This window comes from Clytia hemisphaerica, unplaced genomic scaffold (genome assembly GCF_902728285.1).
Source record: "Clytia hemisphaerica strain Z4C2 unplaced genomic scaffold, Clytia hemisphaerica genome assembly, whole genome shotgun sequence".
In the NCBI taxonomy this organism is placed as follows: domain Eukaryota; kingdom Metazoa; phylum Cnidaria; class Hydrozoa; order Leptothecata; family Clytiidae; genus Clytia; species Clytia hemisphaerica.
This window is the reverse complement of record NW_027104536.1, coordinates 37,348-53,158: the sequence shown is the minus strand read 5'-3', so window position 1 is coordinate 53,158 and position 15,811 is coordinate 37,348. Positions and strand designations below refer to the sequence as shown.

General features: G+C 32.8%; 1 protein-coding gene across 1 annotated transcript in view; it reads right to left on the bottom strand.

Annotated features, from left to right (window-relative positions):
- Positions 1–274: 274 nt before the first annotated feature.
- Positions 275–15,811, bottom strand: part of LOC136822547 (gastrula zinc finger protein XlCGF7.1-like) — a 29,707-nt gene continuing 14,170 nt past the window's right edge. Inside the window, exons 2-3 of the mRNA XM_067078811.1 lie at positions 7,151–7,918; positions 275–1,162 (exon numbers count right to left, since the gene is read on the bottom strand). Coding sequence (XP_066934912.1) covers positions 522–1,162; positions 7,151–7,208 — 699 coding nt within the window. The 5' untranslated portion in view covers positions 7,209–7,918 and the 3' untranslated portion in view covers positions 275–521. The remainder of the gene's footprint in view (positions 1,163–7,150; positions 7,919–15,811) is intronic.

Genomic DNA, 15,811 nt, shown 5'->3' with positions numbered 1-15,811 from the left:
TAAAGTTCGAAGAAAATTTTTGATCTCATGAAGATCGAATTAGAGAGAGTCAACTGTGCATCATAGAAAAGTAGAAATTTGTGCTAAATTCTCTTCCGTCTTTGTTGGGGCTGTAAATTTCTTTTCAAAATCCAATATCATTGTAATTTACCATGCTGAAATGAAGAGCGATGAGGGGACGGGGAGAGGAAAAAGAAACTTCAAAACAGGAGACACCAAGAAGATAATTTTTAATTGAAGTACGAGTATATAATCTTACTACGTTTTCTTCTTATTACAATAAAAATGCACAAAAAAAATTCGTTTCTACGTTGTTTCGTCGGTATATATGTACAAAAATCGTTTCTAGCAGAAAAAAAGATAAATTGCTTGTATTGACTTTTTTCTTAATATCAAATATAATACATTACTAAAATAACTCCAAATATTAAACTCAAAAAGAGATGTACTAAAAGAAAAAAAATCCAAAAAATACGCACCATCCGTTGTAAAAAAACAATATTGTGTTTGGTCCGTAAAGTTTACATTTTTATTTGTTGTTGCGCTACACCTTGTAGCCTTGGCGGTATAAAAGGCATGGGCGCAATCGTGGCGGTAGCTGATGGCGGTGGTGAAATATCGACTTTATTAGTGATTGTATGTAACTTTAACGTATTATTTTCTTTAAAATGTCTTGACTGATGTCGACGGACATCAACTTTCCTGTAAAACGCGTGTCCACATATATTACACGAATAGGGGCGGACGCCCGTATGCCGCCTCATATGTGTTAACATATTTGAAGATTGTGAAAATACCTTACCACAATCAGGACATTCATGAGGTTTCTTTCCTGTATGCATTAACGAATGTTTCTTTAAGTCTGATCTCCGTAAAAACTCTTTATCACACACAGTACACGTGAATGGTTTGACGTTCAAATGTATAAGTTTATGTGTTGAAAGCGATGAACGTCGTTTAAAGAATTTCCCACATACTAAACATTCGAATCGTTTACCCGTTTCCGCAGTGACTTCCGCCATTTTGTTATCGGTTGCAATTTCACTGGATCCAGAATAGCCAGAATCACAAGAATCATTATCATCTTCGTTGTCTATCTGATCTTCTGTCAGTCCTTTTTTAAACGCTCGTAATTTCTTAGCTGGTAACTTTGCTGCAAGTTCTGTTGTTGTAAAAAGAGAGAAATAAAACTATTTAGAGATGCATTAAAAAAATGAAAGTGTGGATGCGGAAAAAAGAAAGAGAATTGCAGGGCTTGAGGAGATTGTAGTGGGGAAACAAATTTCAGGGTATCTCAACTGACATGCAACTGCCAAATAGCGCCAATAAACGTTATATGTGCGTCAAAACAACTTTACAGCTAACAAGGAAGGTGGCGGATTATCTAGAAACCACTTTATAAGGGTTTTCAAATACGGTAAGAATTTAAGATAATGTAATTGGTTCCTTATCCTTATAGATAAAGAAAATACCAGAATAATTGATTTTGAAAAGCGACAAATTAATTCGAATTAATTGAAAGAGCTAAAAGTCAAGCGACAAGACAACTAGAATCTATCTTTAAGAAAAAAAACATGTGCTTGGGAAACCATGGTAGTTTTAATTGGATATCAGAATGATGTTAAGACACAGGGAAACATTACTAGTAGACAACGACAAGAAAAAAGTGTAGCTTGAAAAAAATATAAAATTTACTTCAGTCGAGCAAAAACCCAATACGTACCTTCATTTTAGCTAAAAACTTTTACAGTATTTTCGAGAAAGGGGTATATAAAGATTTAAGGGGGGTTTACTTGAAATCATTTCAAAACATTTGGTAAAGGAATTTTCACTCAATGTCTCAAACTTCGATTCAAATTGCCAGACAATTTGAATTGTTTCCTTTGACTGCCAATAGATCAGAAAATAGACAATCAAAACGGAAAAGATCAATCAATTTTAGTAAATCACATTTGGCTGAAGTGACAGGAAATCAGTTGAACAAATCAGAGAATTTCAGTAGAATAAAGTCATTGTTGTAAAGTACTAAACACCTTTTTGACAGTCTATAAGCTTAGTCTTGGAGATTAGTTGAGAAAATAAAGATTCTTGAATATAATGACAAAGGATATATGAATTTGTTACTAGTGATTGTTCGATAATAATTTATAGTCTATTCACGATAGTGCACTCTTTTTTCTTTTACCTATAACTTTTGAAGGAATTCTTCAATCTTCATAAATTTGGTATCGTTGGAGAGATATTTGTGAGTAGAACAATTTAAAATCAAAAAGTCTTCTAAAAAATTCTAAAAATGAAGATGAAAATGAAGAAGAAAAAAATGAAGATCTTGTAGAAAAGTGCTATAACCATCATTTTCACTTAAGTGAATCCTTGATCATCGAATGTCATCACTGTGAAAAAAATTCTAAAAAATAATAATTCAGTCAAAAGATATCAAACAAAGTTATAACAGGGTTCCCAGCACTTAAGAGAAATATTTTTCCCTGACTTTTTCCAAAAAAAGGCCCTTTTCCATGACTTTTAGATTGACCAAGGTGCCTTTTTCCCTGACCAGAGCAGAATATTGGGTCTTTTTCCCTGACCGTTCACCCCAACGGTATTTTGAAAAACACCATATTGAGATAAAAAAATAAAACTTAACAAAATTTCAATACATATATTTTTTAAAAAGTGAGTCTACTAAAACTCCACTAAAACCAGGATACAAAAGGGGTACCGTCGTATGTATGTAAAGATGAACGTGCTATCATTTGAATGAAAACTTTCCTCTTTCCTCTTTCTAAAAAGATTTTCTTCAAAATTTGGCTTCTATCTAAAATCGAACTCTTAGAGTGCAGTGAATTTCCATGAAAAATCATACCCTTACAGTGCACTTTTTCAAAGGGCAAAAATTTTTGCAATTTTCCAAGAAAATGTGAAATTTTTCCTCCAAAATTGACCAATTTTGTGCCAATTTTACCAAAAAATTGGCCTTTAATCACAATTTCCTACCCTTACAGTCCAGTTCAGTGCAGTTTTGTAATTTCCTACCCTTCCTGAACTATGAAAAACCTACCCTTAAGGGCCGAACGTCTGGTAGGTCATTTACCTTGAGTGCCCCCCCCCGGATCATTTTTCTACCACTAAAACGAAATAAAAGAAACTAATGAAGAGATAAGTAAAACAAAACTGTCAGAACTGTGGAATAAATAAATATCACAGAGCTTACAATACACCAATACTTACTGGCTGATAAAATACCTGCAAAAATGAAAGATGAAAAGGATAATATCATTTCAATTATCATTTGTAATTTGGAGTTGACTGATTTTGGAATTCCCTGACTTTCCCTGACTATTCCAAAAAAAGTTCCCTGACTTTTCCCTGACTTTCACTACTTTTTCTAAATTTTCCCTGACTTTTCCAGGTTTTCCCTGACTTTTTCCAAAAAAGCTACTTTTTCCAGGTTTTCCAGGTTTTCCCTGACCGCTGGGAACCCTGTATAAGCTGATTGACGTCTAAAAACCCTGTTTTCTGCTGTTTTTTGGGGTCAATCACTTATTAACTTTGTATCATAACTTTATATTGAATAAATATTTCAGTGAAATTTCTTCACAGTGATGACCTCCTAAGATCAAAGAATCTCTCCAGTGAAAATGAAAGTTATAGCACTTTTCTACAAGATCTTCATTTTTTTCTTCTTCATTTTCATCTTCATTTTTAGAATTTTTTTGAAGACTTTTTGATTTTAAATTGTTTCACTCACAAATATCTCTCCAACGATACCAAATTTATGAAGATTGAAGAATTCCTTCAAAAGTTATAGGTAAAAGAAAAAAGAGTGCACACTTATCGTGAACAGACTTTAGGGATGTCGATCTAACTTGTATATGCACTGATGATGTTTTTTAATAAAACGAAAAGCTTATGCTGAAAAATATTTGTTGAAATGTTTTTTGAATAATAATTAATTTTCTGGCTATTTTATTACAACGATCTAGCTTCTAAAATACACGTTCTTGATACACGCTTCTTTTTTTTTATAAGAATGGTGTTTTTTCATTTCATCATGGATATTCTTAACTTTTTGGCAAAAATCATCCAAAAATATTCTTACGGTATTCTTAGGTTAAGATTGAAATTGGCAATCTACAGGTTAAAATGCATTAAAAATGACATTCTTAGGTTCAGTTGCTAAATTCAATGATGGTGATATTCTTACCATATTCTTAATTTTTTGCCCATTTTCATCATGGACATTCTTATAAAGTGTATTCTTATAAAAAAAAAGCGTGTATGAGAACAAACAATATAATAACTAACATAAGGCTTCGATGGTCAAAATATTAAGAACAAGGTAAGAACATTTTAAGACTTAAAACCCAAAAAATTAAGAACATCCTAAGGCTTCGAGAAATTTGGATGTTCTTATTGAAAAAACGTGTATCAGAACAAAAATATTCAAGAACTTTATGCATTCTTAAAGGTTTTGTTTTTAAATAAGAGTGATAATATTAGATTGACACTTATCAGTCTGTGCCACTAACTCAATCGGGAAGATTCTTCCGAAATGGGAAGATTCTTCCGAAATGGGAAGGTTCTTCCGAAATGGGAAGAACCTTCCCGAACCGGAAATTAACTTGACACCCAAACGGGTAAAAGTTAAAAAACGGACTTCCAGGTCGGGAAGAAGCGGGAAAATAAAGAAATCTCGATCGGGTTGGAACTTCCTCTTTGGGATGTTTACACAGTTTTTTCACAATTTAACAAGATTTCTACGGTAAAGTTTGCTTCTCTTTCGGTGAAAAACCTTAAAATTTGATGCTTTTTCACCTCCAAAAAGTATCAATTTTCGCCGGTCATCATACAGCTTCGCCGAAGATTCAATCAATTTTCAACTTCCCAAAGAGGAAGAATCTTCCCAAACAGGCAGAAAAAAATTAGAGTAGGTTCTTCCCGTTCGGGAAGGTTCTTCCCATTTCGGAAGAATCTTCCCGATTGAGTTAGTGGCACAGACTGCTTATGTGGAGCAAGATTGGTCATTAAGATGAAAAGAAAAACATTTTTTGCTTATGAAATATGTGTCTGATATGAAACAGGAACACTAAAATAAAACCTTTAAGGAAAATGAATCGTCTTGTTAAACCAGTGCTCTCAGCTGACCTAAAATGATTCAAAACTGGGCAGGGCTTTTATTAATTCAACATGTTAATTCAAAGATTCAAACTAAAGTAAATGTTGAGAGGACTCAACTAAATAAAGTCTGAAAACTTTCCATGTAAAATGTCAAAAGCTTAAAATGTTTAGCTAAAAATTGATGAGATTTTATGTAAGGTTTGTCTGCCCACGGCTATCAAAATATCAAAAAAATGTCGTAAGGGGTCGTTAACCCTTCAGTATATGATGACCTTTTCGTTTATTTTTGTAACATATTTCTCATTTTTTTAATATCATTATAGATTTTGATGATGTTGATAGTTGAAGTGACTGAAGTTTTGTATAAAAATATGTGTCCATGTTTGATCTCTGGAAAGGATCTAAGCAGATAAGAAATGTTTTTATTCGCCCTCACTTTGAGAGAGACAATAGAAAATATAAATGGACATTTAGTTTATGATTCGTCAGCTTTTTGTGCTTAGCTTGTACACTTTTTTTCATAAGAAATTTTATCAATTTCAAAAATTTTCAGCATCAAATTGTTCCCCTTTTAGAATGAATTTTAGTGCATTTTAGTATTTAGTCACTTAGTTAGGCCAACAAATTATCATTGATGTTTTCATTGATAATTGCTTCAAAATTTTGTCCAAATTGGGAGATGTTCTCAAAACTGTTCTAACTTCAAAATTATCGTTGTCATTTTTGAGATTTTTTGTCAGCATGTTCTTATACAGCTGTTCTACAACAAAAGTGTGTTGATCAAAATATTTTTGTGTGAGGACGGTCGAGATAAGAAAATTTTATTTTTTATTGATGTGATTTGTGTACTATGGTGTCATAACATAAGAAATCACAGCGCGCGCGGTAAAAAATCACAGCGCGCGCACCAATTTCCTTAATTTTTTAGTCTCTTAGGTTGCAAACAGGAAAGATCAAAGACATGATTAAGATTTTCTTTAAGGAAATTGAAACAAATCACAGCAGATTTTCAGATTTCTTCCCATTTTTTTTCCCCAGTTTTTTTTGTTCAATGAAAATCTTTAAAGAAGTGGAAAAGATATAAAGACAAGGAAAAAACAGCAAACCCTAAAAACCTTTTTTTTGGAATGAATAAAATGTGCTAAATATTAAATCTCATCAAGACTATTAAAGCATTTTAGTTCCACGGGGAATAACTTGTTAAGGAAAAGGGGAAAGGTCTCTATTTTTCCTTTATTCTGAAAAAAGCTAATGTGTTGGGCAAAAAGACAATATCTTTTCTTATTTCTATTTTCTACAAAAGGGTGAGTCCAGATTTTGTAAAAGACATTTTGTAAAATAAATTTGTATAGAAAATTTGATGTCCAAATTTTTTATGATCCTTTCCTGCACAAAAACTGGAGGCAAAAAGGCCTGTATTGTCTAAAAAACGATCTTAGGAAACATATGTTTTGCTTTAGATGATAAAATCATTAGAATCGTTCCTCTAAAGACATTAAAAAGAACAAAATAGGGGAAAATCTGGCAAGGGGTGGAGTGGATGTATCTTATTTCAGCAGCTTCCATCAGAAAAATATTGTTGTAAAATTCTGTCAACTTAACGAATTGGGAAATACATTTAAACTTTTTTCCTTTAGAAAAAGAAAATAGAAATTTCTATAAAGCGGAAAAACAGTAAAAATTAAACAGAAACAGACAAATGTCCCTGCCATTTCACCTTTATTCCTTTATACTACTCTGACACCCAGTCCAGGTGTGAAGGTGTGAACAATTGAATTTGAAATATCCACCCTTTATAAATAGGAGATTAGGTTCCATTTTTAATTGGCATTTGGTCCCTTTGTCCCACACCCACCGGTTAAGAATCCTTCAGTCACCGAGAGAGGGGTGTGAATACGAATTTAAGAAAACAAAGAAAACTATTACTCATTTATTCCCAAAAATCCATTGATCATATCAATCAGGGAAAAATGAAGAATAAAATCCCGAATGAAATGAAAACTAAGAAGAAAAAAGAAATAAGTTTTATTACCTTGAACAAAGAACAGGAAATTAGTTGCATCCTGAGCAATCTTTTCTTCCTCTGCCATCTCCCAATATGTGTGTATCCGAAAAGAGTAGTCAGATCCCAATGTCTTTGGTGTGAGAATCTTTGTCCAAATTTTATTTGATCTAATGTACTCCGGAGTTCAAAAATTTTCTCGTTTTGATTTCCAAACCTGTCCAAACAAAAAGTAGGTGAACTTCTCACTGACGTCACAGCATGAAAATTCAAATAAGAGAAAACAACAAAATTTCTCCTTTTTTTATTCGCCTTGCTTTTCCAACTGCTTCCCAGATGTATGTGTTGGATTACACTACGCCAATTTATTTTCACAAAATGTATTTTCAAGTAAAACTTGCCCTCCTTTTTTTTATATTTTGGTTTATAATATTATTTCAATGCTGCTCCTCTGCTCGTTCATTCCATCAATGTCCAAAAATATTATTGACAGTTTCTCAGTGCCTTTGTTATTGTTTTTTCACAATCACGATTTTTTCTTTCTTCTTTTTCAGAAAATGAAAATTTGAAAAAGCACTTCAAAAAATCATTGATTGATAAATCACAACCCTGACAAAAAGAGAGCGACAAAAAACTGCGATTTGTCTCACCAGACTCTCAGAAAATGCTTATGCAGTCTTCGTGTACATAAAAAAACGTTGGAGGCCTGTGTCCGATTCTTTTCGCTTGGTTGGTCTTTTAAAAACAATAGTTTTTACGAGTTTTTATCATTTGATCCTTTTGTTCTCATCTATAGAGCTGTAATTAAAAAGAGAAGAGAAAAAATCATTAACCACGGCGACATTAAGTAGTGAGCAAAGAAGCTATTCAAACCAATCGAATTTTTTAATTGCGTAGCTATAGTTTCTTCGAATTAAAGGCCGGATACTAAGCGAATAACTTCAAGATCATAAAAATTAAATACCCTCTTTTTTAACAAAAGGTCAGTTAATTAAGGTTCATTATAGAGCAGGTCGATGCAGTTTCTAAACGCGGCTAAACAGCTATATCGACACGAAAGACGACAATTTTGCCATTTCTGACAAAAAAAAAGCTGAATTCGGTTTTTGAGAATGTTTAGGTTTGAGAGACAATAAGACTCACACAAAAATTGACATTCAATTCAAAAGAATGTTAATAAAAATAAGGCTTTATAAAATAGAGGAAAATAGACGTTTTCTAACATCTTAAAACTATAACTAAAAACCACAAAAACGTATCCTAACTTTTTAGCCATATGATTGAACTTAAAGCACGAAGATCTTCTCTACGATATTCAAATTGCACACATTGGTTGAGATTGGTGTAGGTATGAAAATATCAAAATCAAAAATACCCTCCTGTGTTCCCAGTTGGAAAAATACATTTAATTTTCTTTCCCGTTGAAATGCGCATTCCACGATGGACAATGAGAAGTCATCGGGCCGATGAGACAGGGGTGTTCAAAAGAATTAAGGATAGAAATAATCCAGTTGAGTCTCGATAATTCATACATCGCCCTGTATCTTTTACCAATTTTAATATTGGGAATTGATGTCTATATATTCAAACCCTAGCCAGAATCATTTACGGTTTGCATATCCAAATTCAAAGTAAAATACATAACCTTTTGCTTCACAGCAAACAGTTCTCCAAGGCTTCAAAGTAATATCTATCGTTCCCCCTTCTCATTATTTCACCCTTGCATCATTTTCCAAATATGTAAAGATTATCGTTATAATAATTTGAAGTAATACATTTTAAAATGTACTAAATTTAATCTTCTACTCAGACATCACAGAGCACAACTTCCCAATGTTTCAATAAAGAGAAAGAAATATCTCTCTTCTTCATGTTAAAACAGCCGCGATTACTTTTCTGTACAGAAAGTTCAAAAACACGTGGGTACCTGCTTTCTCAAACTGTTAAAACAAATCACATTCGTTAGAGAAAAAGAGACTGGGCACTAAGTTGGTATCTCTTTCTACTAAAGGTTGAGAAGAACAAGTTCTCCCCCATTCCCCTCTTACTTTTTTTGCAAAGTCTTTTACAAAGAATTAATAGTTTTAAGTTAAAAAGAACAAGAATAAAAAGCCTGATGTCTTTAAATTCTATTAATCTGAAAGGGACCTTTTGTTCTATAAAATACTGTGCGTCTATAATTCGGCAGATCAGCTGGAATTTTCCACTATATATCCTTTCTAGAATTTTGTTATCTATTTTCTTTTCTTTTAGTTAACCTCTTTTTACGAGACATTATTATATGACCCCCCTTTTACAATGTTATGATTTAAAACTAGACTTTTTTACAGTAGCGAATCAAGACAACTGTTCGAAAAACGGAAAATCATCGTTTGCTTACTCATCGCAAAGCTTTCCAAACATATATAAACGCCCTTCCTAAAAATCTAAAATTCACCTGAAAGGATTGTATTGAAGTCTTTAGCGGGAAGTTTAGAGGGAAAAGCGTAAAATTCTGAATCCAAAATTTGAATACGCTCTGATTTCACAATGCTTCTTAATAGGAAAGGTAGAAGAGACCCATAACGCATCATTATGATCGGCTTTCAAGGAGATATAAACGAGAGAAAAGAGGAAACGAAGCGAAAGCGGAATATTTGAACAATCGCAGCATGGAAGAAATCTAAAACAAAAATACTCTTCTGCTAAAAAACTTCCCACTTTGAAACGCAAATGCATCTTTAACTTCGTTAATACACAAAATGCGTGCAAAAGATGTTTCAGTTTTCGAAAAAACGAACAAAAGATAAGATCGCAATTATTTTTTTCAAACAATTTCGAGAAAAAGTCAAAAAATCTCCAGATGTGCATATCTTATATCATAACTCTCATCAAGTCAATCTCCTTACAAATTGAAAATACGAATAACTTCATCAAAACCATGATAAGTTGATTGATGTGTCTTTCGTTGAAATGAACCCAACGTGAGTTCTCTTTTGTGTGAAATAAAAAAAGTAAAAAAGTAAACAAAAGAAAAATGATCGAGAAATCAACTAGACTCACATTTTCTCTTCTATGAACAAATCACAGCAAAGTTTAGGAGTTTAGGATGAGGGTAAATCACAGCACCTTAAAACGAAGACATTAAAAAACAAACACACATAAATACATTAAAAAGGAACAACATGAAGAACCTTCTCCCTCTTTTCTGACTTTTTCTAATTCTTCGAAACTAAGAAATCCAATTTTACGTAAACACCAGTACAGTAGTAGAACTATTTCGTAATAAGACATGAATATCTTAGTATATGTCGAAGAAGGAGGAAGAAGAAACCTCAAAATATATAAACTTAATAGGAACAGGCCCTAACTTAACCTAGCCGCCGTCTATACAAGGCCTTATGATATTTTCACCATTAACAACGCGGGGAAATCATTAGATGGTCGAGGTTTCTCCAATTTTTACAAATTTCTGATAAGGCCAAACACGCAGAGTCAAGAAAATAAAAGGAACCAAAATCTATCATGCTTCAATGTCACCAGCCAAAACAGAAAAATGTCTCAAATGCGAGCAGACATTTTTGAGCACACATGTGAACTGATTACCCCTTGCTACAACGAACCTCCTGAATAAAACTTGAGATTTATCACACTTCCTCTAAAATCAATTAGTATATGAAAATTTTTAACACCCATTCTTTCGGAAACTTGAGAGCGACTAATTAAGAGACTCACTTTATCACAGCGGTAAATCTTTCATTCAAAGCAAAAGTCATAAATTGCTAGAAAGAAATTTGTGAGAAATCGAGAGAAAAAAAAATTATTTACCGATTAATTAAATAAATTTTTTCTCATACAATCAAATAATTCGTCTAAAATTAGCAATGACAAAGAAACACGCCATCAAGCGTTTTTCAAAATTCCGTATCTTAGATAAAAAAATCGAAGAAAATTTATCACACCTTTACTAAGAAATCAGATCCGTTTAATTTTGCTTCATTCTACGCGAAATTCTAACTCCTTAAAGTGCAGCCCGAAACAGTCGTTTATAATCTTCGTGTGGTCCTCGTACCCCGATAAAAAAACTATGTCCTGTTCTGGAGTCCGTACGGGACTCGATAAACTAGTGTCGAAAAAGAGCAGGACTCAAGCGGCCGCATGAGTTATAACACTATAAATTGATAACTCTTTCATTCCACAGACTCGATTTGATAAAAGCCAAAATTTTCTAAAGCACAGACCTGTTTGAGATTTTTCCAACTACTTCTTGATAAAAATTTCAAAAAAAATTGATTTATTTTTATTTTTATTTTTTTTTTTTTTTCACAACACAAACAAGGCGCCTATAAACAAAAACCATATCAATCTACTTCAAATACTGAAAAGACAATGCCAAAAAGAAGATTTATTTTGTAGATTCTGTATAGGAAAATTGCGAAATTGAAAAAAAATCAGGAATAACAACGGCCCTTTATCAGCTTAATCCTGTTGTATGCTTAAGGGAATACTAAAAAAATAATGCTCTTTTTTAATTGAGTATCTCATTTGAGCTTGAAACAAAAACAAAAATTGAAGAAAATCATATAATTGATCTCCTGTCATTTGCTTACACAGCATCTTTAAAAGGGAAGACAACAACTTCTCCGTTCCGCCCAACGCTAGTACACATTTTGAGAGAAATTATTTTGTTGTTTCTGCGTTGTCAGCACAGCGGCGCGCCTCCTTCCAAGTTCCAACAGTATATCATAAAAAGAACTATCATAATACTTTTGAGAAAATTGCACTCTAACATGCAGCCATCGCTAAACAGATTACCCCTCATCCATTCATCTTTGACTCTGACTATCAACAATAAAACTTTCAAAAAAGTGACTGATGTAACGGAAATTGATATACTGTATTTCAGGGTCATGATGAAAAATCATAAAAGACCATTTTTTGTGAAAGAATAAATATGACCACCTGCAGTCGGAAGTAACTCACTGAGGCATATTACAAAACATGGTCCTTTGTAAATGTTGACAAAAAGTATAATTTAGATGTAGTTATTATAGCTGTTTTATTACACATGGAATGACCTTTCTTTATTAGATCAAATATTCCATACGATTAAAAATTAGAGCAAAGCGTTGAAACGTTCTCAGAATTGTACCATAATGAATCAAGCCAAAAGAAAGCAAATCACAGCAGCTATTAGTCTATGAATTCGAGTAATGAGACATTAGAAAGATCTGTAAAGTGCGAAAATAGGGTCCATTCAAAACGAAGCAAGTGGATTCAAAATGTAGAATTTAACGTTTCTTATAAAGCTGACAATGTCCAATGTATATTGAAGTTGTTAATTGATTTTAATTGATCGGCCATCACTGTGTTACAACACCAAAAGAAAACACGAGGGTCAATAAGCAAATAATTGCACAAAAATTTAGCAAATCACTTGATTGTTGATATAATTAAGGAAAACAATGAAATCTCTTTAATAATATATTTGTTTGCGCCTGAAGGTTTTCCTTTTGAAGTAATTTGTTTCAGACACTATGGCCCCCTGGTGAACGAGAAAAGTGACATGTGCTCGAGAGAAGGGTTTTAATATTGTGCCCAAAATCTTGATTTCTTAGTCTATAATAAGCATTACATTGTTCAATTCTTCTGTCTGTCAAAGTCATCAAAAGGCAGATTCCCTCTCCACATCTGGCTCGCTCAACTAATTTTCCAAAAACTTTACTACTCCCTCTACTACACGCTTTTATAAAATATTTTGAAACTTTTTAAGTTTTAAGCCTAAAAACGTTCTAAGCATGATATTAATTTCACCGTTCTTTTCAAGTAATTTTGTCCATTTTCCTAAGAAATCGGCTGTTTTAGAGTCCGCAAAGCTTTAAAAAATGATGTTTTTAGGATTTAGGATTTTTAGGATTAATTGAAATCGGAATTGAAAATCGGAAATCGGATTACGTATTTGATTTAAGGACAATACTATGAGCTGCTGAAGGTTTTATCGTTTTCAATAAAAGAAAACTAAATAAGAGCTTTAAAGGTTTTAAAACATTAAAACTCTCTTGTTTGAATTTCACAATCATCCTTTTGTCTTCAAAAGATTCTACTAAAATTCCAAAAGCTGAAAAATCCGGATGATTATATCTCCCGCTGTAAACAACTAAATGACCACAAACATGTGGCCTGATCGATATTGTTCCCATGGCCCGCTAAGGGGCGCTAAGGGGCGCTTTTCACTAAAAATTTGGTCTATCTAAGGATCGGTTTTCGGAGGTGCCGTCCGCACATACTTCTCATCCGCCAAACCTAGCACCCCAGTCCCCCCGGGTCCAGTTGTAGTTTGTTAGTCAATAGTCAAGAAGTATCACAACGCAAGGGAAAAATAGAGAACCATATTACAAACTACTAAACTTCAATCAAACTTCCACTGACAGACCAATGTAGCGCACTTCCTCAAGCATTACTACTAAACTAAAAGTAGTTACATAATCAAAATTATAAGCCTATTAACACAGAAGAAAACATACATGGATTAAACCAAATTGAAGTCGCTAACCCGTGTCATACAACTTAATATATTCTGCGTTCAAGGGATCATCTACACCTTTTTCTATAAGAACAAACTATAAGAACATAAGGCTTCGATTGCCAAAATGTTAAGACAAGTTAAGAACTTTTTAAGACTTTGGGGAAAAACGAACAAAAATACCCACAAAATGGCGAAAATAAGACTATTACGGAACATTTTAGGCTTAAAACTCAAAAAAGTTAAGATCATCCGAAGGCTTCAAAATTTTAGATGTTCTTATAAAAAACATGTACTACTTAAATGCAGAAATACAGTTCTAAAATCACCACAACCAACACATCGTAAGGTCTACCAAAAAGTCAAATACACGCTTTTTTATAAGAACGTCCAAAAAATTTGAAGCTTCCGGATGTTCTCAACTTTTTGAAATTTAAGCCTAAAAATGTTCTTAAAATGTTCTTAATTTCACAATTTTTGTAAGCGTTTTTTTTTTTGCTTTTCCCTGATAAATTAAGTGTCTTAGATTCCTTGAAGCCTTAGAATATTCTTAACTTGTTCTAAATATTTTGGTCATCAAAGCCTTATTTCCTTATATAGTTTGTTCTTAAAAAACGTGTAACACTAAAATACAGTTCTAAAAAAACCATAACCAAGACAGCTAAAGGAAGGTTTACCAAAAAGGTCAACCATATTGCCATCGCAAAGATTCAACTGTTGGAAGATTGTCGACATATCATTTTCATGACAATATATACCTTTGAATATAAAGGAGTGTTGATAGTCCCTGAAGAAATCGCGGCTTTGAAATAAACAAATCACAGCTTTTAGTTGAATATTAAAACTCAAGAACAAATACACACATAGAACAGAAGTCAGATTCAAATTGATGTGAAAATGATACTTAAAGGAAAATCTCGAAAACATTCTAACAAGAAGACAAAAGCCCAGATAATCAAATGTGAAATTTCGTACTCACAAAAAAAGTGACAACAATTTTTCAGGAACTGACAGTATCTTTAGAGAAATCAATCCAACATAATTCAAAAAGTGAAGGAAACATTACGTAACCTTCAGCGCGCGCATGCGTGATTTCAAAAGCATGCTCGAAATAGAGTGTGCTTGAAAGATTCATACGTACTGAGATAAGAAGTTGTTATTTGAAATTTTTGCTACCAATCAAAAGTGCCGAAAAGAGATTCAAGCAGGCAACGCGCTAGGATAAGATAGTAAACACAAGGTTTCGACCAAGAGCAGGATGAATCACAAGAAAACCTCTAATGAAGAATCGAATAAAAAACATAAACTAATATAATGCCGGGTGAGCATCAAAGATTCATAACTCGTTGCTGATTCATACAACAAGTTTCAAAAATACCAAAAAAAATGTTAATCGGACACGTTCGAATTCGTCTTCGTCTTGTATTGGAACGCTCGATTTGATGGTATTTGGTTTAAAATTCTTTTGAAGCTATCTAACCTCGACTAATATTCACCAATAAAAAAACAGTTGATTTTATCGAATGGAGATTAAAAATAAAACATTATGGATATTCTTCCGGGTATTCATGATATTCATTACGCAATGTTTTCTACGGAAATACTCCGGTTTTAGCCAGTAGTGACAAATTCAAACTAAACAAAATATGTATAAAATTTGCCACTACTGGCAATAACCGGGGTCTTTTCGTAGAAAACATTACGTCATGAATATCATGAATTCGATGGGATAAACCATTAGAAAAATTGACCAAAAAATCACCCGTCAGAAAAAATATTGGCTAAAAATTTCTTACCGGGTCACTGAGACATGGATGACCATAAACTAATCATCAAGATACGAGAATTTGCATAATATACATCAACTAGAATGTCACCAGGCCCAGGTCCCGGTCAAAATAGATGATCGCCGGATCACTTCAAAGGAATTCTTTCAAACTCATCTTTTTATATTAAAATTTTTCGATATTAAATTTGATATAAAAAAAAAAGTTTAAAGAACTTTAATCGATTATTTTTTTCATAAAATATCTTTTCCTCCTTTCGTATTTTAGTCACAGATGTGACGGGATGGGTTTGTAATATTCCTCTGTTGTTTTCATCAGATGAGGTCACCCAATTTCATTTTTATTTTCGAAAACATAAAAAAAACTTCTTTTTTATAATATTTTGAAAATGAAATTTCCCGA